General features: G+C 40.9%; 2 protein-coding genes across 2 annotated transcripts in view; both read right to left on the reverse strand.

Moving 5' to 3' along the window:
• LOC141140288 (pantetheinase-like) overlaps positions 1 to 9,202 on the reverse strand; it is a 45,513-nt gene extending 36,311 nt beyond the window's left edge. Inside the window, exons 1-2 of the mRNA XM_073627296.1 lie at positions 8,932 to 9,202; positions 1,333 to 1,463 (exon numbers count right to left, since the gene is read on the reverse strand). Of these exons, the coding sequence (XP_073483397.1) occupies positions 1,333 to 1,463; positions 8,932 to 9,135 (335 nt within the window). The 5' untranslated portion in view covers positions 9,136 to 9,202. The remainder of the gene's footprint in view (positions 1 to 1,332; positions 1,464 to 8,931) is intronic.
• Positions 9,203 to 15,584: 6,382 nt separating this feature from the next.
• The window catches only part of LOC141140290 (pantetheinase-like), a 110,088-nt gene continuing 99,855 nt past the window's right edge, over positions 15,585 to 25,817 (reverse strand). Inside the window, exons 6-7 of the mRNA XM_073627297.1 lie at positions 20,343 to 20,507; positions 15,585 to 15,774 (exon numbers count right to left, since the gene is read on the reverse strand). Of these exons, the coding sequence (XP_073483398.1) occupies positions 15,649 to 15,774; positions 20,343 to 20,507 (291 nt within the window). The 3' untranslated portion in view covers positions 15,585 to 15,648. The remainder of the gene's footprint in view (positions 15,775 to 20,342; positions 20,508 to 25,817) is intronic.

Below are 25,817 nucleotides of genomic sequence, written 5' to 3' on the forward strand. Positions count from 1 at the left end.
TTGCTGGAAACTCACACCTGCCACCTCTTTCTGAGACTTTCATGTTTTATGTGCTTAGTCACTTGCTTTGCAGATTGTCATTTCTTGGGTGCTCCTTGATGCTGTGCAGACCTTATTGTATTACCATTTATTTTGCAAGTCTGTCTATTCACGTGACCGAGTTGTGCACTATTTTTGCACATGTTTGAAAATGCAACTTTTTGTTAAATAAAGGAATTACAAAAAATATATACTGTATACTATTTAAATCACAGTCTAAATTTTCAACACCATATAAATATCTGCAATAAATCTAGTATAACATTAAAATCAGGTCTGACTATAAAAGATAAGGATTTGTATATAATTCTTTAGCAACCAGACTCCAAATTTTATTTTTATAGTGTTCAATTAAAAGTTTAAGTATCACTAAAGGCATTTTTGGATAGAATGGAGAGAGATTAGAACACTTGTTAATTTTTACCCTCTCTATTTGTCCTGTTTACCAAAATCATTGAAAGCAAAAGTAAAAGAAAATCGCAGATTTTGGGTTGTCCCCAGAAAAGTAATAGAGGGGAAATATTCCAATGGTGACACTAGTTCTGGTGACCTGGGGGTCCCAATGAATTCTGTTAATTTGCAGGGATTTCCTCTCATTTCCTGTTTGGCTATGGGTTAGGAAGCGAAGGAAAATCTCCCTAATGGGACACAGATTGGGAGAAAAAAAAATCTGACAGGAGTTTTAACCCTTCCTTGCTCTATCCAAAATGAAAAAAAAAGTTTTGCCAATAGTTTCACTTTAAGAACAATTAAAGGGGTTGTAAAGGCAGAAGGTTTATTCATCTCAATGCATTCTATCCCCTAATACTTACCTGAGCCCCATCTCTCTCCCTCCTGAGACACAGCAGTGGCGCTATTGGCTCCCACTGCTATCAGTTAGCCAATAAGGAGAGAGAGGGGGCAGGGCTGAACTGAATGGACACACGGAGCTGCAGCTTGGCTCGAGTGCCCCCGTAGCAGGCTGCTTGTTGTGGGGACACTCAACAGGAGGGAGGGGCCAGAAGAGCTGAGGAGGGACCCGAGAAGAGGAGGATCCGGGCTGCTCTGTGCAAAACCACTACACAGGGCACGTAAGTATTACATGTTTGTAAAGTCTTGTTGTATATTATATAAAATAACAATCACTTTAATTTTGTCAACTAGACATTCAATTCTGCTTTTCTCTAGTTTTCAAGAGACCTGAAAAGTCTGCTGTACATTTTACGAATCCTAAATTCCAGTTGGAAGGTTTTTGATAGCAAGCTGTTTTCTATACAAAAATGAAATTGTTTATGTCACCAACAGACAAAGCACCTTTCAGGATCAGTGCATGGAATCCAATTGACTCCGGGGTCTGGAATATCTTCAAGATATGGTAAAATTGTTTCTCTAGTAAATCTCCAACCATAGATACCATCTTCTGGTGTGACAATCAAATGAGCACCCTGAAAAGGTAGTAAGATATATAAAAAAACAGTGAAGATAATGCATATTAAGCCTTTCAACATGATGGGTTTCTGTAACATAAAAAAACAAACCGGTTTAAACAAGCTGCTTGTCACTGCAGACCAGAGACTAGGAAATCTAGGAAAGCAATATAATTTAAAGTGTACGAGATGGGTGGCAATCTATCAGGAGCTGATGTAACATTCAGAGAGGAAATTCCAGGTGAGCGAAGGAAGTTTCCTCAGTATAGGACGGGTTATTTTGTTGCATACCAGAGAAGGATACGGACCAACAGCACATATGGAAAAAAAACCTAGCGGAGAGCCATAAGGCTGTTGTGTGGAGTGCTGTGAGCTGCACTGTGGGGAAGGGTGTGGTATACAAAGCTATGAGAAGCTGCACTGGGAGCAGAATAGCTAACCCCCCTCCCCCTAAGGAGAGTGGAGTGTAGGGGAGGCTACTGTACTGTATCAAGTCCTGCAAGTGGAGGAGAAAACCATAGAGAGCCTGCTGGGACTTAGGTTGAGGACTCTATAAAGGGAGAAAGAACAGGCCTGAAATGGGACAAGACCTTACATGGCTGTGGGGGTGGATATGTGGACGGACTACCAAATAGGAGGATACTTATCCAGCAATGATTGTGAGAAGCCGCTGACCACCCTTATACTGTATAGTTTTGTCTTCTTCGCTTTACAGGGATTTAACTGCTGCTAGCAAGGTTACCTTAAGGAGACTGCTACACCCATCCTGTTACAGTGGATTATAAATTCTCTCTCCTGATATTGATCGGTCTTGTGAAAGTTAAAGTGGAACTTTAATCAGAAAATGATGTCCTGCTAGATCACTTCAGGCTGGCCCCTTTTACAGGTATAGCTATGTAAAACATTAAAAATAAGTGTCTATACTGTTTAAAATCCAGTAATACACTGTCTCACCCTGCTGTGCACTTGCTCAGTTGCTCTCCCTTTTTGGCATTGTGCCGAAAATCGGAGCCACTAGAGGCCAATCTGCTGACAACCTAAGTATTTAGTGCTGCTCAGGGACTTTGGGCTTCAGCAAAATGGTGGCTTCTACTGGCAAGAACAAACAGGAGCAATCCCGGAGGCAATTTACAGTACACTAATTTTTGTAACAATTAATAATGTGGAATGTATAATCCTTGCTAAAGATGGCCTTGGGCGTGTTTGAAATCCCACGTGCCCTATCCCGCCAGGAAGCTAACACTGCACACAGCTAATCACAGGCAGTGAAACATTTCCTGGTCCGCAGCTGCACATCGGATCGGGCATGTGAGATTTCGAACACGCCCAAGCCCATCTCTAATCCTTGCTAAAGCACTTTATTTTTTATCAAGTTGTTGTGGGTAAAGTTCCACTTTAAGCGCTCCACTGCTGGCAGGCTTATATCTATAATTCCACTGGCTGGTGGCTTAGTTATGGCCTTAAAAATGCAGGTATTGCTGAGCATCTCCCCAGCAGCTCTCTTTAGAGACACTGTTTGACTGTGTTGTTAACCATTTTGTATTGATATTGCTTGTGCTAGTGTATAGTATCAGACTTAATGCTGTACTTTCAATTGAAGGGCTTTCTTCCCCTTTTTATATAAAGTCCACCCAAAATTACCACTGTGTCCATTACCAGTAAAGGTCATCCAGTACCCAAGATGAAGAGGCCAAACCGTTCTCCCCTTATATGTGATGTGCAAGCCCAACCATCTTAACAATGCCTAATGTGCGCACCTATTTATCATATCCATTTACAGAGTGCAGGGGTTAGAAGTGTTTAACATACAGAGAGTGGGGTCAGGAGTAAAAATTATTTTCAGAGTTCGGGGTTCATTAGAAAAAGTAACATACAAAGTGCAGGGGTCAGCAAAAAAATAACATGTGGGGTGCAGGGGTCAAGAGTAAAAGTAAAGTACAGATTGCCAGAGTCAAGAGTAAAAAAAAAAAAAAAAAAAAACATACAGCCCAGTGAACAGAATGTGGAAGTTAGGAGAATGAACATATATAGTGCAGGGATCATGAGTTATATGCACCCTAGTGTACAGCACCCTCCTATGATTCATTGTACCCCCTTTATTCATAGCACAGCACTACCCTCTATGAGCAATTTGACAAAACACACCCACATAGATACAACCACACACTCATACATACACATACAGTACATACACACAGTGATTCGTGTTGTGGGCTGAAGCACATCTACTGACAGCTAGGGTACATCATGTGATGCCATGTGGTGCCCATCCTACATGAAACCCCAGGGCAGCTGCCCCCCCCCCCAATCCTTGGCCCAGCCCTCGGTGTGTTGGTGAGTTTCAGGTTGAGTTGGGCAGTAGAACTCAACATTTCAGCAGCTCCTTTGGGAGTCAGAGTTACATACAGTATCTCACAAAAGTGAGTACTCACATTTTTGTAAATATTTTATTATAACTTTTCATGTGACAACACTGAAGAAATGACACTTTGCTACAATGTAAAGTAGAGAGTGTACAGCTTGTATAACAGTGTAAATTTGCTGTCCCCTCAAAATAACTCAACACAGCCATTAATGTCTAAACTGCTAGCAACAAAAATGAGTACACCCCTAAGTGAAAATTGGGCTTAATTAACAATTTTCCCTCCCTGGTGTCATGTGACTCATTAGTGTTAAAAGGTCTCAGGTGTGAATGGGGAGCAGGTGAGTTAAATTTTGTGTTATCACTCTCACTCTCTCATACTGGTCACTGGAAGTTCAACATAGCGCCTCATGGCAAAGAACTCTCTGAGGATCTGAAAAAAAGAATTGTTTCTCTATATAAAGATGGCCTAGGCTATAAGAAGATTGCCAAGACCCCGACACTGAGCTGCAGCATGGTGGCCAAGACCATACAGTGATTTAACAGAACAGGTTCCACTCAGAACAGGCCTCGCCATGATCGACCAAAGAAGTTGAGTGCATATGCTCAGCATCATATCCAGAGGTTGTCTTTGGGAAATAGACGTATGAGTGCTACCAGCATTGCTGCAGAGGTTGAAGGGGTGGGGGGTCAGCCTGTCAGTGCTCAGAACATATGCCCCACACTGCATCAAATTGGTCTGCATGGCTGTCGTCCCAGAAGGAAGCTTCTTCTAAAGATGATGCACAAGAAAGCCTGCAAACAGTTTGATGAAGACAAACAGACTAAGGACATGGATTACTGGAACCATGTCCTGTGGTCTGATGTGACCAAGGTAAACTTTTTGGTTCAGATGGTGTCAAGCGTGAGTGTGGCGGTAACCAGGTGAGGAGTACAAAAACAAGTGCGTCTTGCCTTCAGTCAAGCATGGTGGTGAGAGTTTCATGGTATGGGGCTGCCGCCACTGGGGAGCTACAGTTCATTGAGGGAACCATAAAGTCAATGTGTACTGTAATATACTGAGGCTGAGCATGATCCCCTCCCTTCGAAGACTGGGCCGCAGGGCAATATTTCAACATGATAATGACCCCAAAACACCTCCAAGACGACCACTGCCTTGCTAAAGAAGCTGAGGGTAAAGGTGATGTACTGACCAAGCATGTCTCCAGACCTAAACCCTATTGAGCATCTGTGGGACATCAAACGGAAGGTGGAGGATTGCAAGGTCTCTAACATCCACCAGCTCCATGATGTCGTCATGGAGGGGTGGAAGAGGACTCCAGTGGCAACCTGTGAAGATGCCCAAGAGGGTTAAGGCAGTGCTGGAAAATAATCATGGCCACACAAAATATTGATCTTTTGGGCCCAATTTGGACATTTACACTTAGGGGTGTATTCATTTTTGTTGCCAGCAGTTTAGACTGGCGGTATTCCCGAGTCTGGCTCGGGGTGGATTTTCAATACCAAAAGCAGTAACCCCGAGCAAGACTCGGGAACGCATCACAGGATCCATGTAGAGGTTACTTAACTTGTCCCCTGGAACCTGCAAAGTCTCTCTGCTGTGATCTGCAAGCCGCCGCGTCTCGCTCGATTCACAGTGCCGAGCTCCGTTCCCTGCGAGCGTTGCAACGCACGTTGATGGAGTTTGGCGCCAAATTCAAAAAGTAAAGAACACAGTATAGATACAGTATACTGTAATCTTACAGATTACATTACTGTATCAAATAATTACACATCCCCTTTGTCCCTAGTGGTTTGTCCAGTGTCCTGCATGCAGTTTTATATTATAAATACTGTTCTTTCTGCCAGGAAACTGGAGATTGCCCATAGCAACCAAAAAATGTCCATTTACGTCAAAAGTGCTTTTAGACCAGCTAGAAAACAGCGATAATAAATTAGAATCACTTGCAGAATTGAGCGATAGTGATTTGTGGGGAAATCCGTCATCAAACACTAAAAGTAACGAAAGGAACAATTCTGCAACTGAGCAAATTTCAGTGTTTTTGATTTGATTACATTATTACATTATTTTTATTATTATTATATTATTGTTTGTTATAATTATTTATAGTTATTTATTATATTATAATTTTTTATTTTGTTTTTCAAACTTTATCATACCCAGGATGTCTACTAGACTCTTGTTTGGACAGATATAAGTGAGTTATTCCTAATAATTACAGGCCTACAATATAAAATGCCAAATTTCCATGCAAAATAATTGTACCGCTTTCAGCATCAAAAATCTGAAATAATCATACCGCCAGGGTGGTTAATGGCTGTGTTGAGTTATTTTGAGGGGACAGCAAACTTATACTGTTATACAAGCTGTACACTCACTACTTTACATTGTAGCAAAGTGTAATTTCTTCAATGTTGTCACATGAACAGATATAATAAAATATTTACAAAAATGTGAGGGGTGTACTCACTTTTGTGAGATACTGTATATAAAAATGTGTGCTTAATTTGATTGATGCTTTAAACTCACATGAGATTGCTGGTGTGGATGGTTTCTAGTGAATCACCCATATACTATTAATTCAACATGTTATTTTCTTATGTGTATTAAAAGCTCATTGTAAGAACCATCATTTAGGATATCATTTTTATTATTTTTACTACTACATACCTATTTTGGATTACAATTTTATTCTTTTTTGTTATGTAATTGATGTGTGCTTGTGGTAAATGTAAATATAATAAACTGAAATTGAACCCCTCACTCTAACACATCCTTTGTGTGGACACCCACCACAATTATGAGTCAATAGGGAGGTGCAGGAGGATAAGTTAAGCACACTTTTTTCTGGTAAAGTCAGAATTTTTTAATAGATTACTCTAGGTTCCAGTCTCCTGAAATGCTCTGAAAATATTCTCTATGTACCCACAAATATTTTAGTTCCAGTTTACTCACATATTTACTTTAAAGGTTACTTCAATATGAACTTGTCCCATTTTAAACACAATTGGCATTCCAGTCATATCACAGAGGTGTTCAACAGGTTTGAGGTCAGGACAAGAAATACTGAAGTAATACTGAAACAGAACAAGCCTTTCACCATCTGTTGCATAAAGTGCTTTTTGTACCTCCCCCAGGAAAAAAAAACCCAGCACTAGTCTGTACTCCACCCCCCCCCCCAAAAAAAAAAAAAGAAAAAGAAAAGAAAACTCCAGCAGTAATCTGCACCCTCCCCCAAGCATAAATTCATTCCGCAAGCCAAAATACAATTCTCCCAAACAAAAATCTCCAAATCAACCCAATCCCTCCTCACAACTCCCCCCAATTTCTCCCTCCTAGCACAAATCCCCACCCCAAAAAAAAACACCCCCCTTACCCCCCTAAATTTGCCCTTCTAGCACAAATCCTTCACCCATAACCCCTCCCAGCACCATCCTGGCACAAATCTTTCCCCATCTTAGCATAAATCTGCTGTCCCCCAATCGCTCTTCTTATCACAGCACCTCCAAGTTCCCCCTTTAGGCACAAATCTTTGTTCCCCCCTTATTCCTCCTCCCAGCTCACATCCTCCCCACCAATGCGACCCTCCAATCACAATTCCCTTCCCCAAAAATCACCCCTCCTAGCACAAATCCTCTCCCCTAAGTCCCCCCTTTTAGTCCAAATCCTCCCCTCCTGCAGTCCCCTCTTCTAGCACAAATCCCTCCTCCCCCATTCCACCCTTCTAGCACAGATTTCCCCCTCAAAAACCCCTCCCAGCACAAAAAATCCTCTCACCCCAAATCTCCCCTCCTAGCAGAAATCTACCCCCACATCCCCTATCTTTGCACCCATCCCCCTAAACTTCCACTCCTAGCACAAATCCTCCCCCCAAATCCCCCTCTCTTCAAAAATCCCCTAAATTACCCTCCCTAACACAAATCACTAATTCTCTCCCCCCCACCCCCTTCCTAACACAAATTCTTCCCCCCACAAAAACCTCCCCTCCGCCACCCCCGCCGCTTCACATGATCTTACTGCACCAGGGCAGCAGCCCCTCTTGCCTGGAAACACCTGAACTCAATAATTTGGAGGGGTGTTTACAAAAATGTAATCAAATAGTATATGTGTATTAGTGTTTACCTTTCCTGCTTCCAGCATATTCCCATTTATTTTATGATATCGTCTTTACGAATACCTTTTTTTTCCTCATTGCTGAATTTCTACATGAGTTTTAAATATGAAGGTCCCAGGTACTCATAAGGGTTTACTGGAGGAGTTGAGGATTTTTCACTTTGGAAACCAGATGGTTAATTAGCTTAGTAAATGCCGTAAAAAGATTTAAACTTTAGATACAACAGTGGGCTCCATTCAGAAAAGCAACTCGCATGAGGTATATAGGTGTCCGGACACAATTTGCCTAAATATCGCATGCGATCCTGAAACTGTCAATTCACTATGTGGTATTTAACGCAAATGCTTGGTAAATACCGCTTGAAAAAGGCAATAAACTCAATTCACAAAAGGAAATGAATAGTTGCATTGAGTTGAAATGCATGCTGTAGTTAAGTAGTGATCTAGGCATGCAATATTTGTGATCAGTTCTCTCAACAGTAATGCCAAGAGGTCGACACGTTTCGCATATTCGCTTCCTCTGGACCTCAATATCTTGGCAGCAAAGAGATTTGGCCTACCCAAGAAAAAAGGATTACAATAATCAATACAATGATATATATCAGAGATCTAGGCGACATGAATATATGGTTATTTTATTTCTTTCACATTTTTGTAATAAATATTTAGTTTTATCTAAATTAAACCTGTCCGTCCTTCTCTTAGTACCAGTAAAATCCAATATTTCCTCATTTTTTTAGCATACATTCCATATGTATGAGGTACCCCCCCATATAGCCTTATTCTCTCTTTGCATATGTTAGAGTGAATGAATCAGTCACAACCGATGACACTTCAGAGGCAGAGCCAATATAGAACTATGTCAAGTAGTTTAGGGTAATGTTTATCCTTTTATTGAAGTCAGTGCAAAAATATCAAATAATAAAAAAAAAATGTAATTTACTAAAAATGTATCATCACACCTCAAAGGTAAACTGAGCATTTTACTGTAAGAAAGAAAGTGAGGTTACCTGTTCAGCTGCAGCCTTTACTGCGGTCTCTAGAATATCCATGTTTTTATTCATTAAGTCCAGGGCCTCCTGTGCTGAAACAGGTATCACTGTGTCTTTTGGAAGTATAACAGCATGTTCATAGACTGCGCCAATGAATTTCTTTAAAGTTTGGCTCTCCGCAGGACAGAGCAGCAATGAAAACAAAACATAGGCAGCGATCATGGTGTATGCCTGTGTATAACTGAAGTAACGTCAGGTGTATTTCAGACCTCTACACTTATCAGTTCTGGTTACGCAAATGTTTTTTTTTTACAACAGTTTGAAAGTTTATTGCACAACAAACAAGATAGCACTACGAAATTCCCTCTAGGATCTTCTGCACAACACATCCTTTGTCAGCTGTGAAGATGATTATGGATTTGGCTTGTTAACACTTTGGGAGTGGCACAGATTATTAGAGTGAGGTATTGTATTTGCATTTTTGCAGGGGACACAGTATACATGCTTTGCAGTGTTTTGATTAACAAAAGGCATCAATATTGGACACTTTATATATTATTTTTTTTTGTTTGCATTTTTTGTATATTTATTTACTGGCACAGTTTTGGCAAGTTTGTGGGTAAGCTCTGCCATTTTGTCCCTGTCTCACAATTTTGCTCCTGAACCCACTCTGGCTTATGATGGATAGACCCCCTATGACTAAGCCCCAGAGACAGGGCGAAATGCGTCTTTTTTTACGTTTCCTTGCATGTGATTGGGTATTCTTTGCAAAGTGAAGTTTCATCTTGTTTATGAAGCCCTGGAGCAACTTCGCTTGCAAAAGAGTGCATATCATATTTTTTTTTAATAATTCAACAGAAATAATCTGTCTGGTATCAGGAATAATATGGGTTTTTAGAGCCTGTTTAACCATTAAAGTAGAAGGATATAACATCTTAAAGAAAAAGAAATGAAATGAAATCCCAGTTTAAACTATATGATCATAGGGCAATTTAATGCATCAAATTGGATAAAAAATCTAAAATGGTTTGTTTGGATGCTAACTCTGGAGATAAACCCTATCCTGTGGTAAAAACCTTCCACTTAGGGATATTCTGGGCTTTCAGCTTTGACTTTCTTGACCTTCCCTTTTGAGGTGATGCCTTTGTCCCCAACAGACTTCCCTGTGCCGGTGTTCCGTTAGAATAGGCAACTTGTCAGATTAGGTAACAGAATTGACGTTCCATCAGTTAAATACTTACTGCGCACGAATAGCAGGTTTGCTAATGGGACAGAACACCTGCAATCAGAAGGCAGCAGTGGACATGTTACTACACCCAGCTACGTCTTGAACTTCACAGTCATTTTAGCAATAAACTGAGCGGATATAAATAAATATAGTATATTGACATCTGTGATGCTGTTTTGAATGTTACATTTTGAAAGAAGCTGGATGCCAGCAATAAAAAGGTGGCGAAGGCCATCTTAGTACACCCCACACTGGTCAGCGCTAAACTTTTAGGCTTTGAAAATGTAACATGAAAACAGCATGACAGATCTCAATATACTATATTGATTTATATACACTCACTTTATTCATTAAATGACTGTGAAATTCAAGATGTAGCTGGGTGTAGTAAGTTGTCCACTTGTGCCTTATGACTGCAGGTGTTCTGTCAGATTAGCAAACCTGCACATGCGCAGTAAGTATTCAGTTGACGGAACGTTACTTCCGTTACCTAATCTGATGGGTCGCCTATTCTGACAGAACACTACACTTGGGCAGCGCACTTACTTTCTTTTCCTCAACCCCCTACCCCCTCCCCCCTTTTCCCTTCTGCTGCTTTCTTTCCTGCTTACCCCTTTTTCTTTCTTTTTGTCTAGTTTTTCTGTTTGTACTACAAAGTTATATGGGATATACAGTTGTGCTCATAAGTGTACATACCCTGGTAGAATTTATGATTTCTCCATTTTTCAGAGAATATGAATAACACAAAAACATTTCTTTCACTCATGGTTAGTGTTTGGCTGAAGCCGTTTATTATCAATCAATTGTGTCTACTCTTTTTAAATCATAATGATCAGGGTAATTTGGGTAGTTTCTGTTTTCAAAAGTTTACATACCCTGGTGATTTTGGCCTGATAACATGCACACAAGTTAACACAAAGGGGTTTGAATGGCTACTAAAAGGTAACCATCCTCACATGATCTGCAGGGAAAGGTAGTTGAACTGTATAAAACAGGAAAAGGGATATAAAAATATATGCAAGGAATTGAGAATGCCAATAAGCAATGTTCAAACTCTAATCAAGAAGTGGAAAATGAAAGGTTCTGTTGAAACCAAACCAAGGTCAGGTAGACCAACTAAAATTTCAGCCACAACTGCCAGGAAATTTGTTCGGGATGCAAAGAAAAACCCACAAATGACTCCAGGTGAAATACAGGACTCTCTGAAAGCATGTGATGTGGCTGTTTCAACATGCACAATAATGTGACGTTCCAGGTGGAGATACCCCCAATGGGAGAATCGTGCTGACTGAAGCTTCACATAATACAATTATTGAAGCACTAGAGGCGGATTCCTTTGGCTATAGGTCCCCAACATTAAAAATGATAACTAAAATATGGAAAACTGTTAAAAAACAGATGGGATATAATGGGCTAACTGAATTTACTCCCCTTTGGAATAACTACAATCTGCGGGAAACCCTCTTGATAGGAAAAATAAGAGAATGGGAAATACATGGCATCAAAAGACAGAGACAACTGTACCTGGGAAATACTTTTAAAGAATTCTCCGATTTGAGAGGAGAGTTCAATATATCGCAACGCTCATTTTATTCCTACGTACAGTTGAGGCATGCCCTTGAAGCCCAATTTAGGAAACAGCCACCAGTATGGAATGAAATGCCCCTCTTTCAGAGTATACTCCAGGTAGGCTCCACTAAGGGACTTATATCTGAATTCTATGGACAGATAAGCAAAGAAGTTAATGCTGAGGGGAAACTCTGTAAAGAGAAAATAGGATGGGAAGAGGATATAGGGAGAATAACACAGGAGCAGTGGAAAAGAATCCTAGAAATGGGCTCGAGGGTATCGGTCTCACCCCCTCAGAAGATATTCCACCTGATGTTGTTACGGTAAATAGGGCTTATTATACTCCTAAGAGGCTGTTCAAGTTTGGCAGAAGATCAGACGATAAATGCCCCAGATGTCAGGGAACCGGCAATCTTATACACATGGTATGGAGGTGCCCCAAACTGTATCGGTACTGGGAGGAAGCGCTTAAAATCATAAGTGATATATTTAAAGTAACAATGAAAATGGATGCTGTGGTATGCATATTGGGGTACAGGAAGGAGCGGGGGGAGAGGAATAGTACCACAATTGCAATAGTGAGGTGTTTGTTCCAAGCCAGAAAAATTATCACAACCAGATGGCAATCTAGAACAACCCCTACTATGAGAGATTGGATTTGGGAAGTGAATGAGACTATATGTAAAGAAAGAGCAGTGTATACAAAGAGAAGCAACCTTAAGGAATTTGATGCGATGTGGAGGAGATGGTTGGAAAAAATGGGTTCCCCCCTATAGAGTGATAAATGAATGGGAGGGGTAGGAACGAGGGGAGGGATTAAGGGGCAATGCTTGGTTCGTAACACTGAAGATAGGTGAAGTGAGCGGGATGGAGGAGGTCTTTTGGTCACTTTGGTTTCTTCTACTCATCTTACTGTCTTTTAATATAATGCGCCTTCACTTCTTGATGAGGTACTTATCCATTTTATTATGTAAGAGAACGTTTTGTGTATTCACTTTTTAACTAATTTGTTAACCCTTGGAGGAAGCGAAGGGGAAGGGAAAGAAAAATTGAACAAAGATTAAATGGGGGGGAGGGATAAAAAGGGGAAAGAAAACACTACAGCTACTATGATGTGACATGTGATGGGACAAAAATGAACTTTAATGGTGAATTAAGTATCCCAAAAGAACTTGCTGAAGTAGCTTTAAAATATAAAAAAAAAAAAAAAAAAAAAAAAGATGCACAATAAGGAGGCTCTTGAAGAAAGATGGGCTCCATGGTTGAGTCGCCAGGAGAAAGCCATTACTATGCAAATGCCACAAAGTATCCCGCTTACAATACGCCAAACAGCACAGAGACAAGCCTCAAACCTTCTAGCACAAAGTCATTTTGAGTGATGAGACCAAAATTTTGCTTTTTGGCCACAACCATAAACACTTCATTTGGAGAGGAGTCAACAAGGCCCATGATGAAAGGTACACCCATTTCTACTGTGAAACACGGAGGCGGATAGCTGATGTTTTGGGGATTTGTGAGCTACAAAGGCACAGGAAATTTGGTCAAAATTGATGGCAATGCAGTATGCTATCAAAAAATATTGGAGGAACATTTGCATTCATCAGCTAGGAAGCCGTTCATGGGACATACTTGGACATTCCAACATGACAATGATCCAAAACACAAGGCCAAATCGACCTGTCATTGACTACAGCAGAATAAAGTTAAAGTTCTGGAGTGGCCATCTCAGTCTCCTCAATATCATTGAGCCACTCTGGGAAGATCTCAAAATGTGCAGTTCATGCAAGACAGCCCAAGAATTTACAGAAACTGGAGGCTTTTTGCAAGAGGAATGGGCAGCTTTACCATCTGAGAAGATAAAGAGCCTCATCCACAAATACCACAAAAGACTTCAAGCTGTCATTGATGTTAAAGGGGGCAATGGTATTAAGAACTGGGGTATCTAAACTTTTGATCAGGGTAATTTGGGTAGTTTCTGTTTTCATTATGATTTAAAAAGAATAAACGCAGTTGATTGATAATAAATGGCTTTCTTTCACTCATGGTTCAAACACTAACCATGAGTGAAAGAAAAGTTTTTGTGTTATCATTCATATTCTCTGAAAAATGGCCAAGAAATCATAAATTCTGCCAGGGTATGTAAACTTATGAGCACAACTGTATGCTTGTCAAGGTTCCTTGGGCGAAAGGAACTCTACTTCTACTTTTTGGACGGACCTTGCATTTGTTGATCTGCAGTGTTTTTACTGTTGACTTTATTTCTCTATGTGAACCATGCTCTTTGCCCATGCAAATTGTTGTTTTGTGGGAGCCTGTAGGCCCCGATAATCCCTGTATGATGTAAAATCTGATAAAGACTTTAAAACCTTCCACTTATTCCAAGCTATAGAATAATCTGCCCAAGTATTGGAAGCTAAGGAATTTCTGATGGAATTATTGACGATAGCGAAATCAATTCCCAAAAGTGGTTAGGACAGACATGATCGTCTTGGTCTGCCTCTAGTAAAAGCTTCAGAGGCATCTCCCTCTTGTTTAGGTTATCAGGAATATATTTAGACTTCACCCAAATATTTAATTTTAAGCAAAGGAGAACAAAATGTCTTAACAACTTGATAATAAATGGGGATTTTGAAGAAAGGCAATTGATAGCAAAAATAACCCTATTGATATCTGAATGAGGCCCAATCACACCTGAGCAGGGCGATTTTCAGGTATTTTTATTTGATAGTTTTGTAAGTGTATTGGAAGCATTTTACATGTGTATTTGAACTTCAGGTGTTTTACTTTAGTCAATACAAAACACTAGGGGAAGGAAATTAGGGCTGGAGCTGCTGTTTTTCCAGAAAACGTGACAAAACGCTTGTAAGATGCGTGTAAAATGCTTATGTTGAGAATTTTACAGGCATTCCCATTGAAGTCTATGAGGCCAATCTGCCTCAAAGAAGCTTGTGTACTTTTTTGAGCGACAAACATTTTGCTACAGGCAACAAAATGCTCAGATGTGAACAAAGGCTATTTAAATGGATGGGGTTTTGTTTGTTGAGCCTATTAGAGCTCCAAGCTTCAAGCAGAAAATTGATTGGGTGTGACCGGGGTCTGAAATAAAACGTACTTCACTATCAAAACCTGATTCAAAAACAAACACCCATCTTAAAAAAGTGGAAATAATTTTAAAATAAGAGCATGAAACAGAGCAACCCATTGGTAGGCATTTATAAAAAAAAGTATGAATTATCAAAATAAAAACCAAATGAATTGAAGGCTTCTGGGACAATAGGTAAATGCCTAAAGGCAGATTTAATATCTGCTTTAGCTAGAAGAGCATTCTTACCAAATCCTTTACATTTTGTTTATTGCCACATTAAAGGAGACATATGACACTAAAGTTGGGGAACTATCAATGTCATCCTTAACAGAAGCCCCTTTTGGTTATGACATCTATTGGATTATAAATAATTTCATGTGAGAGAGTAGGCACTCCAAGAAGAGATCCAGGGCCCCAATGCTGGCTAACTGTACTTAGACTCACTGGCCAGTGGTTTATATAGTGTTTTCTTTAACTTTCAGTTCAGGTGCTTTATAACGGATTTGTATATTTAGATTCAATAGAACATATAGATGTTCTATTGAATAGTATTATCTTCGCTGGTTGTTCCACTCATTTTGTTCTCTGCAGGGCTTTTGTCTGTTCATTAAAGCCCATTTAAAGCCATATGTGTGTGGTGAGGAGTGTGGTGCTTCTCTCTAGAATTGTGGAAACTGGGAATCGGGGACCAGACAAAATATCCTTCAGGGGTGAGCACCATATCAGTCCTGTATCAAGGCCATCTTTGGTCACTTGCACACCAACACACATTCAAAACACTGTAAAAAATAATAGATAATAGTTTTAATAGATTTTTTTAAACTGGCTCCAGTTATTATTTTAAGCCATTATTTTAAGACAGCAAAGAAACATTCAAATCTTCTGGATCCTTCTTATAATTTCTACCCAGTAGAGTGACGCTGAGAAGTGCATGTGAAGATATATTTGCATTGCTTACTAAGCGTCCATCATTTAATACCTAGAGTAACACAGAGAACAGAATTGAATTAGCAGCTATTCTTCCATTAGACTTGTAGTTATGAATTATATCATTAAATTGTAACAATCTGAATAATAAAAGTAAAGTGTATATAAATCCTAAATCTATTTTACGGTGACTATTAATTATTAGAAATATTGTTGAATTGTAACAAACCCAATGGTAAAATTAAGAAAGCATTCAAAGATGTCACGTATTAAAACAAGTTTATATATTTTTTCAGGGGTAATTCTTGTTTGTCCTCTACTTTTGTATGTTTACTCTACATTTTAATAAAACGTGTGAAGAAAAACAAGTTTGTATTAAATATTATGTGGAGAATATGCCAAATGAAAAGAACACGGTTACAGAATAATTGTATATAGAAGTGCAGCTAAAGTTGGCCATAAAGAGTTCCAATCTGTGAACTGTCTTTGCATGATTGCTGTTGTTTTCCCTTCCTCATGTACACTGCTGCTGGTAAAGGGATGTTTAGTAGCAGTTGGGCAATTTTTATCAGTACATGTCAAATCTTTTGGTAGATCATAAGCTCAATAATAGCATGCAGTGCCAAGCTGTGGTTTCCAAAGCGAGCAAAGTCCTTTCTTGTATTAAGAGGGGTATGGACTCCAGAGAGAGAGATATAATTTTACCCTTGTACAAATCATTAGTAAGGCCTCGTCTGGAATATGCAGTTTAGGTTTTGGCACAAGTTCTCAAAAAGGATATCGGGGAACTGGAGAAAGTGCAGAAAAGGGCAACCAAATTGAGAAGAGGCATGGAGGAGCTCAGCTATGAGGAAAGATTAGAGGAACTGAATTTATTCACTCTTGAGAAGAGGAGATTAAGGGGGATGTGATCACCATGTATAAATATATAAAGGGTCCATATAGTGAACTTGGTGTTGAGTTATTAACTTTACGGTCAACACTAAGGACGAGGGGGCACTCTTAACGTCTAGAGGAAAAGAGATTTCATCTCCAAATATGGAAAGGTTTCTTCACAGTAAGAGCTGTGAAAATGTACAATAGACTCCCTCCAGAGGTGATTCTGGCCAGCTCAGTAGATTGCTTTAAGAAAGGCTTAGATTAATTCCTAAATGTACATAATATAACTGAATACTAACATTTATAGGTAAAGTTGATCCAGGGAAAATCCGATTGCCTCTCTGGGATCAGGAAGGGTAGCAAATTGGATCCTGCTTTTTTGGGGGGTTTTTCGCCTTTCTCTGGATCAACCTGACTAACTATGTAACAAGGAACAGACCAAAGATGATCATAGTGCAGTATGTTTTATTCCATATTCCATTAAAACTATTTAACTATGTACACAGGGTCATTTATAGTTGTTTCTAGAGTACAGAATAATAATATAAGTACAGGGAATGTGTCCCTTTAAAAAGACAGATTACGTATATGCAGGGGTACTAAATAAAAAAAATAAAAATAAAAAGTGAAAAATACACCTAAAGAAAAAGAAAATTTTTACTAAAACACAAGTAAAAAAAAAAAAACGTCTGAAACATCATCCAATCTAAAATGTTCTGTTTCAACTCCCACGTTATGCATTAACATTAGGGATGAGCCGAACACCCCCGGTTCGCAGCAGAACATGCGAACAGGCCAAAAATTTGTTCGAACACCGTTAAAGTCTATGGGACACGAACGTGAAAAATCTAAAGTGCTAATTTTAAGGGTTAATATGTAAGTTATTGTCATAAAAAGTGTTTGGGGACCCGGGTCCTGCCCCAGGGGACATGTATCAATGCAAAAAAAGTTTTAAAAATGGACGTTTTTTCGGGAGCAGTGATTTTAATAATGCTTAAAGTGAAACAATAAAAGTGAAATATTCCTTAAAATTTCATACCTGGGAGGTGTCTATAGTATGCCTGTAAAGTGGTGCATGTTTCCCGTGTTTAGAACAGTCTCTGCACAAAATGACATTTTTAAAGGAAAAGAGTCATTTAAAAGTACTGTACTTGCAGCTATAATGAATTGTCAGTCCCGGCAATACAGATAAAAGGAGTAAAATAACAGCATGGGATCCCCCCAGTCCATTACCAGGCTCTTTGGGTCTGGTATGAATATTTAGAGGAACCCCGAACCAAAATTAAAAAAAAAAAATGAGATAGCCCCCCCCTTCTGAACCTCACCAGGCCACACGCCCTCAACATGGGGAGGGTGCTTTGGGGTAGCCCCCAGAGCACCTTGTCTCCCTATGTTGATGGGGACAAGGGCCTCATCCCCGCAACCCTTGCCTGGTGGTTGTGGGGGTCTGCAGACAAGGAGCTTATCGGAATCTAGAAGCCCCCTTTAACAAGGGCACCCCCAGATCCTGGCTTCCCCCCTGTGTGAAATGGTAATGGGGTACAAATGTACCCCTACCATTTCACACAAAAAAGTGTCAAAATGGTACAAATGACAAGACATGGCTTGGGACAAGTCCTTTATCAAAAAAAAAAAAATGTCCCACGAAGTCGTCTTCTCTCGCTTCGTCAACGGACCGAAAAAAAAAAAACAAGGCCGCGGCCAACCGCTTCCGTGACCCCGCCCCCCCTCTGACGCCCTGGGAAAACCATAGGGAAGTCCCCGTGCATCAGAGGGGGGCGGGGTCACCCCGGAACGTCACTGTGTGATCCTGCCCTCAGTTATAAAAGAACTGTCATCTGCGAGGATGAATCATACGGCGGGTGTCTCCCATGGAGACTGGTCTGTCGCAGCTTTGGTTTTTTTTTTTCTTTTTTAATAAAGGACTCCCTAGCCATGTCTTGTCATTTGTACCATTTTGACACTTTTTTGTGAAATGATAGGGGAACATTTACCTCTTACCATTTCACACAGGGGGAGGCCGGGATCTGGGGGTCCCCTCGTTAAAGCGGGCTTCCAGATTCCGATAAGCCCCCCGCCCGTAGACCCCACAACCAACTGGGCAAGGGTTGCGAGGACGAGGCCCTTGTCCCCATCAAAATGGGGACAAGGTGCTTTGGGGGGCTACCCTAAAGCACCCTCCCCATGTTGACGGCATGTGGCCTGGTACGGTTCAGGAGGGGGGTTTATTGTTTCACTTTAAGCATTATTAAAATTACTGCTCCCGAAAAAACGGCCGTTTTTAAAACTTTTTTTGCATTGATACATGTCCCCTGGGGAAGGACCCAGGTTCCCAAACACTTTTTATGTCAATACCATGCATATAAGCCTTTAAAATTAGCACTTTTGATTTCTCCCATAGACTTTTAAAGGGTGTTCCGCGGCTTTCGAATTTGCCGCAAACACCCCAAATTGTTCACTATTCGGCAAACAGGCGGACACCCGATGTTTGAGTCAAACTTACGTTCGACTCGAACATCGGGCTCATCCCTAATTAACATACTTCCTTGGACCCAGCCAATCCAAACAGTATGATCACCTGCAGGTTACTGTAACTCTTAAAGCGGTTGTATACACATATATCATAAGGCTTACCTGTAGGTAAAATTAATGTCTCCTAAACCTGTACAGTTTAGGAGATATTTACCTTGCATGCAGCTGCTGACGTCAGTGGCACATGCGCTCTGAAACTCCGGCGAATGCTGCCGGACCTTGCAGGAATGAAGGACTCCCGCGCACATCATGGCTTCGGCCACTAACAACGCCGGAGCCACAAACCCAGAAGAAATGCAGAGGGAACATGACAGCTCCTTCAGCAGTGACCAGGAGGCAGTGCGGGCGCTTCATTCTAAGATAAGTATTTCATAATGAGCTAGTATGTGGTGCAAGTCTTTTAGGCATCTGGTTACCTTGCACTAACGCACAACTGCTGGTACCCAGTGCAGTTTCCAAAACACTACACAGTCACAGGGATCAGTTTAGTGGCTTTACCAACAAGTCCCCAGGACAGGTGCCTCCTTCCAGCTTGCTCCTCAGTGAGTAAGACGACACCTCTCTAGACCAGATCCCCTGTGGTGAGGTTCTGCAATTGGCTCAAAGCAAAGTCCACCTAGGTCCTTAGCCCTGACACCACTAAGGGCTCTAGAGCAACTGTATCGTCCATGGTCTGCCTCAGGGCATCAGTCCCTTTGGCTCTGGAACCCACCTGGGGAGAAAGAACCCAGCTCTCCAGTGCTTCAGACCATTTATCACCATTCCAGACCTCCTCTCCAGGGATTGGCTGGAATCTGTTATGTATTCAGGCATGTTATTTTGAATCTCCCACCCTAAGCTCTGGAAGCTTCTAACAGAGGCAGGGGGAAGCAATCAAACTCCCAGCCTGTGAAACCCTGAACAGATCAAGACAATCACTGCTCCCTTAATTACAAAAGGAGTCAAAACTAGATATTCCTAGCATCCTATGCTGTGAGGGTGCTACACATTGTTCATTTTGGCTACAACAATTTTTTTCTGTTTTGAAAATTTAGGCTTGACAAATTTGGCATATATTTACTCAATGCAACATCATCTTATTTATTATTATATTAGGAGTGATACTGTTGCACAATATCATGCGAAAAATGAGAAAAATAGGCTCAGGTAGTGAAAGGGTTAATATTCCAATAAAGTACCAATATGTAATGAGTGAACCATAGTAGTTACCTCAAACAGTTCAGGTGCCAGTTTAACACCACTTAGCAGAACCTCTGGAAACACATGAGAGGAGTTAAATGTACCGCTAACAGAAAATGATTCAAATTTGGTGATAGCATTTTTCGGAGCTTCAGCAAGCGACTCTAGACTGTTATACTTTAGTAAAGTACACACCTAAATAAGAAGAAAATAAATTTAGAATAAATACCTAAAAAATAAGACATAAAAAAATAATTTTAACTCTGAAAATCAAATAAGGGATCTATTTCCCAATTCACTTATCAGTTCAAATGCCAAAGTATTTACAAAGGCTTAAAATTGTTCATGTGTAATGTGTACACCAAGGCTGCTGAATGTTTGCCAAAGAGATGCATATCAGAGACACTGGCTTACCATACAATGAAGTAATAGAATATTTCGCAAGATATGACTTGAAAAATGTGTTGGCTCGCAGCAGCTGATTTCCACTGTAAAGTTTCTCAGCATTAATTAGTAAGGCTCTTGTTTGTTTCACACACTTTACTTACCATGAATGCATAATACACTTTGAAGGTTAAGTGCATTTGTAGTTAACATACAGTATTTATTAGCAACTATTGCAATCATTAATTTAAATTAAAATTGTATGTGCATCATAGGCTTCTATAGGGTCATTACCAAAGCCTCTCTTGACTCAGTAGACAGACCTTTAGAAGTCAATATATTACTTTATCTAATAGTACTGTAAAAGGATAGATGAGCACCATCAGAGAAAATTCTTACAGTATTGCTGTCATTTCTACCTTTAGGAATAGAGAGCCTTGGTCAGTTAGATCTAAGGGTGGGGGTGTGTGGGGGGGGTACCATCATCCTTTGAAGTGAACTATTGGAAAGAAACACCAGGGGCTGCTCCAAGCATGCCCCTGGTTTAGAGAAGGATTAGGACTATCGCGGTACCCATGGATAAGGCAGGGATTGTAATAAAATTAACAATTTATTTAAGAAAAGGACATGATTAAAGTAGGGATGAGCTTCGAGTTTGAGTCAAACTCATGTATGACTCGAACATTGGCTGTTCGCCCGTTCGCCAAACAGCGAACAATTTGGGGTGTTCGCGGCAAATTCGAATGCCGCGGAACACCCTTTAAAAGTCTATGGGAGAAATCAAAAGTGCTAATTTTAAAGGCTTATATGCAAGTTATTGTCATAAAAGTGTTTGGGGACCTGGGTCCTGCCCCAGGGGACAAGGATCAATTCAAAAAGAATTTTTAAAAAGGCCGTTTTTTTCAGGAGCAGTGATTTTAATGATGCTTAAAGTGAAAAAATATGTGAAATATTTCTTTAAATATCGTACCTGGGGGGTGTCTATAGTATGCCTGTAAAGGGGCGCATGTTTCCCATGTTTAGAACAGTCTGACAGCAAAATGACATTTCAAAGGAAAAAAAGTCATTTAAAACTACTCGCGGCTATTAATGAATTGCGGGTCCGACAATACACATAAAAGTTCATTGATAAAAACGGCATGGGAATTCCCCACAGGGGGATGACGTGGGGGGTCCCCCTAAATTCCATACCAGGCCCTTCAGGTCTGGTATGGATATTAAGGGGAACCCCGGCCAAAATTTTTTTTTAAAATGGCATGGGGTCCCCCTCAAAATCCATACCAGACCCTTATCCGAGCACGCAACCTGGCAGGTTGCAGGAAAAGGGGGGGGACCAGAGAGCGGCCCCCCTCCTGAACCGTACCAGGCCACATGCCCTCAACATTGGGAGGGTGCTTTGGGGTAGCCCCCAAAAGACCTTGTCCCCATGTTGATGGGGACAAGGGCCTCATCCCCACAACCCTTGCCCGGTGGTTGTGGGGGTCTGCGGGCAGGGGGCTTATCGGAATCTGGAAGCCCCCTTTAACAAGGGGACCCCCAGATCCCGGCCCTCCCCCCTATGTGAAATGGTAAGGGGGTACAAAAGTACCCCTACCATTTCACAAAAAAAGTGTTAAAAATGTTAAAAATGACAAGAGACAGTTTTTGACAATTCCTTTATTTAAATGCTTCTTCTTTCTTCTATATTCTATCTTCTTTCTTCTATTTTCTTTCTTCTATCTTCTATCTTCTATCTTCTATCTTCCTCCATCTTCTTCTTCTTCTGGTTCTTCCTCCGGTGTTCTCCCGTTACGTAACCCCACCCCCTTCTGACATCATGGGGAATGCCACAGGGAAGTCCCGTCAAGTCCCCGTGCGTCAGAGGGGGGCGGGGTCACCGGGTGGCTCTCCCCCCCATTATTTAAGAACCGTCAGAAGAGGAGAAGCATCACACAGCGGGAGCCTCCCTCCATGCCATCATGGATGCGGAACGGCCCGAGGAGAAAAGGGAAGAAGACGCAGCAGATGAAGATGCAGGACGAGAACACCGGAGGAAGAACCAGAAGAACCAGAAGAAGATGGAGGAAGAAACCAAAGGTAGATAGAAGATAGCAGAAAGAAGATAGAAGAAAGAAGAAAGAAGAAGCATTTAAATAAAGGAATTGTCAAAAACTGTCTCTTGTCATTTTTAACATTTTTAACACTTTTTTTGTGAAATGGTAGGGGTACTTTTGTACCCCCTTACCATTTCACACAGGGGGGAGGGCCAGGATCTGGGGGTCCCCTTGTTAAAGAGGGGTTCCAGATTCCGATAAGCCCCCACCCGCAGACCCCCACAACCACCGGGTAAGGGTTGTGGGGATGAGGCCCTTGTCCCCATCAACATGGGGACAAGGTGTTTTGGGGGCTAACCCAAAGCACCCTCCCAATGTTGAGGGCATGCGGCCTGGTACGGTTCGGGGGGGGCGCTCTCTCGTCCCCCCTACTTTGCCTGTGGCCTGCCAGGTTGCGTGCTCAGATAAGGGTCTGGTATGGATTTTTGGGGGGACCCCACACCATTTTTAAATTTTGGCGCGGGGTTCCCCTTAGAATCCATACCAGACCTGAAGGGCCTGGTATGGAATTTAGGGGGACTCCCACGTCATTTTTTTTAAATTTTGGTTCGGGGTTCCCCTGTGGGGAATTCCCATGCTGTTTTTATGCTGTTTATTATTTATAGACACCCCCCAGGTACGAAATTTAAAAGAATATTACACTTTTATTGTTTCACTTTAAGCATTATTAAAATCACTGCTCCCAAAAAAAACGGTCATTTTTAAAACTTTTTTTGCATTGATCCATGTCCCCTGGGGCAGAACCCAGGTCCCCAAACACTTTTTATGACAATAACTTTCATATAAGCCTTTCAGATTAGCACTTTTGATTATTCATGTTCATGTCCCATAGACTTTAATGGTGTTCGCGTGTTCGAATAAATTTATTGCCTGCTCGCAAGTTCTGGTGCGAACCGAACAGGGGGGTGTTCAGCTCATCCCTAATTAAAAGCAATTGTACATAAATTAATAAGCAGTTAATTACAACTGTACATGGTAAATACAGATGGTTCCGAAGGAACACGTAAACCCCATTGGTAGTATGGGGAGCTAAGATGTATGTCTTGACGTGGTACTATACATGTTTCGCGAATATAGTCGCTTTCTCAGGGGGAGTCAATCATTCCCATGAATACTGAGCCCTCGAGGCTATCCACAGTAAGCCTGGATTCACACTTATGCATTTTTAGTGCTTTTTGCATTTTGCAGATTTGCGCTACAGAACGTGTCCCATAGGAAACCATATTAAATGCACTAAAAAACGCATAGGTGTGAATCTAGCCTTAGGCTTATTTTATCACCCTAATAATCCATTGTGATGGGAACTTTGCATGCCTATCAGCAGCACCTCCCAAGTGGAGAGGGTTGCTGCTGCAGACTCAAAACCCCATACATCCTACTCTGTGCTTCTGGATGAAGTGCTAAGTTTGGTGCACGAGCTTTGCTCTCATGCATATTCATGTTTACTGATCTTCCAGGGGCTCTAATTTGGCTACGACTAGATCCATCTGGAATACTGAATACAGCCTTTATCCAATGAAATGTTTAGCCTTGCACTGATGGAATGACACTATCATCAGTCTTTGCCTGTGACCCCCGGGTTTTCATACACTATATTAACATATTAGGTGGGTTTGGACCATTTATTCATTCCCTCTCTCCTTTATTTTGGTGGTTCGTTTGTTGTCTCTCACTCCTTCTGTTTCTTTCCCCCTCCTCTTTTTCCTCTTTCCCCTTCCCTCCCTTTCTATTTTTTCTTTTTTCTTCATCTGTTTCTCTTTTTCTCCCTTCCCTCTGGCCCCCCTTTCATTCTCTCTTTTTTTTTCCTCCCCTCCCCTTCCCCCCTTTCCACCTCCCCCTCTCCTCGCATTTCTTTCCCCCAACCTTCTTCCCCCCCTTCTTTCCTCCCCTTCTTTTTATCTTTGCCCCCTTTTTTCCCCTTTTCCTTTTCACTCTCTCCCTTTTTTCCCCTTCTTTCCTCCCCCTCTCCCCCTTTTTTTAACTCTCCATTTTCATTCTCCATTATTCAATGTTTTCTATTTATGGTTCCTCACCCTGTTTCTAATGGAATATTACCTTGTTATAGTTGCTTATAGGCGACTACCTTTATCTAGCACTACTTCATTATACTCTTCTTTAAAATCAGAATATCTACGCACTCAAGTGTCTCCCATGTCTGCAGGGGGGGGGGGATTACCTTTGGGTGCCTCAATAGGTTCTGCTTTGTGTTCCGCTTAATAAGCAATGCACGAACAAATAGGAACCTTAATATTCATACTATGTGTGCTCTATTGTATATAGTTTTGATTATTATTATTTTTCCTGTCATTAAATATTTTAATTATTTGTGAATATGTAACTATGAGAATGTACTTACCTTATAGTTGGGATTGATTGACTCCTCCTGAGGAAGCGACTATAGTGGCCATACACTAGTAGGTTTTTGTAGGAATGTTGCATATGAAAAAAAATTGTCATTACATTCAATAATGGCATCAGAGACTTTACAAATGTCATTTGAAAGTACTTCAAAATGCCATTTGGTTTTAACTTTCAATCTTGGAATCAATGGAATTTTTCAAATGAAAACCACATTCACAGTTAGAATTTAGCTCATTCAATTGACATTTCCCATCCTACTCCTTTGATTTTGTTCATCACTACAGTTGAAAACAATTTAACCCCATTAACAATTAGAAAATTGAATGATTTTTCAGGAATAAACTTTTTTTTTGGATGAACTCCCTTTCTAAATTAAATTGTCAACTGAGAATTTCATGTAAGAAAATTAATTCATGCTGAGTGACATGCGATGAGAGATCTGCTCATTCACACATGCAATGCTGAAGCATTGAGACTAGGGATTAGCTTCGTGTTCGAGTCGAACCCATGTTCGACTTGAACATCGGCTGTTCGACCGTTTCGCGGAATTGCGAACGAAAGGGCCGTTCGCGCCAAATTCGTGTGGTGCGTCACAGCCCATAATTCGCAGTGCATTGCTGGCTGATGATTGGGCAAGCATGCACTATGACCCGCATGCTTGGCCGAT

The sequence above is a fragment of the Aquarana catesbeiana genome, linkage group LG04, assembly GCF_042186555.1.
Source record: "Aquarana catesbeiana isolate 2022-GZ linkage group LG04, ASM4218655v1, whole genome shotgun sequence".
In the NCBI taxonomy this organism is placed as follows: Eukaryota; Metazoa; Chordata; class Amphibia; order Anura; family Ranidae; genus Aquarana; species Aquarana catesbeiana.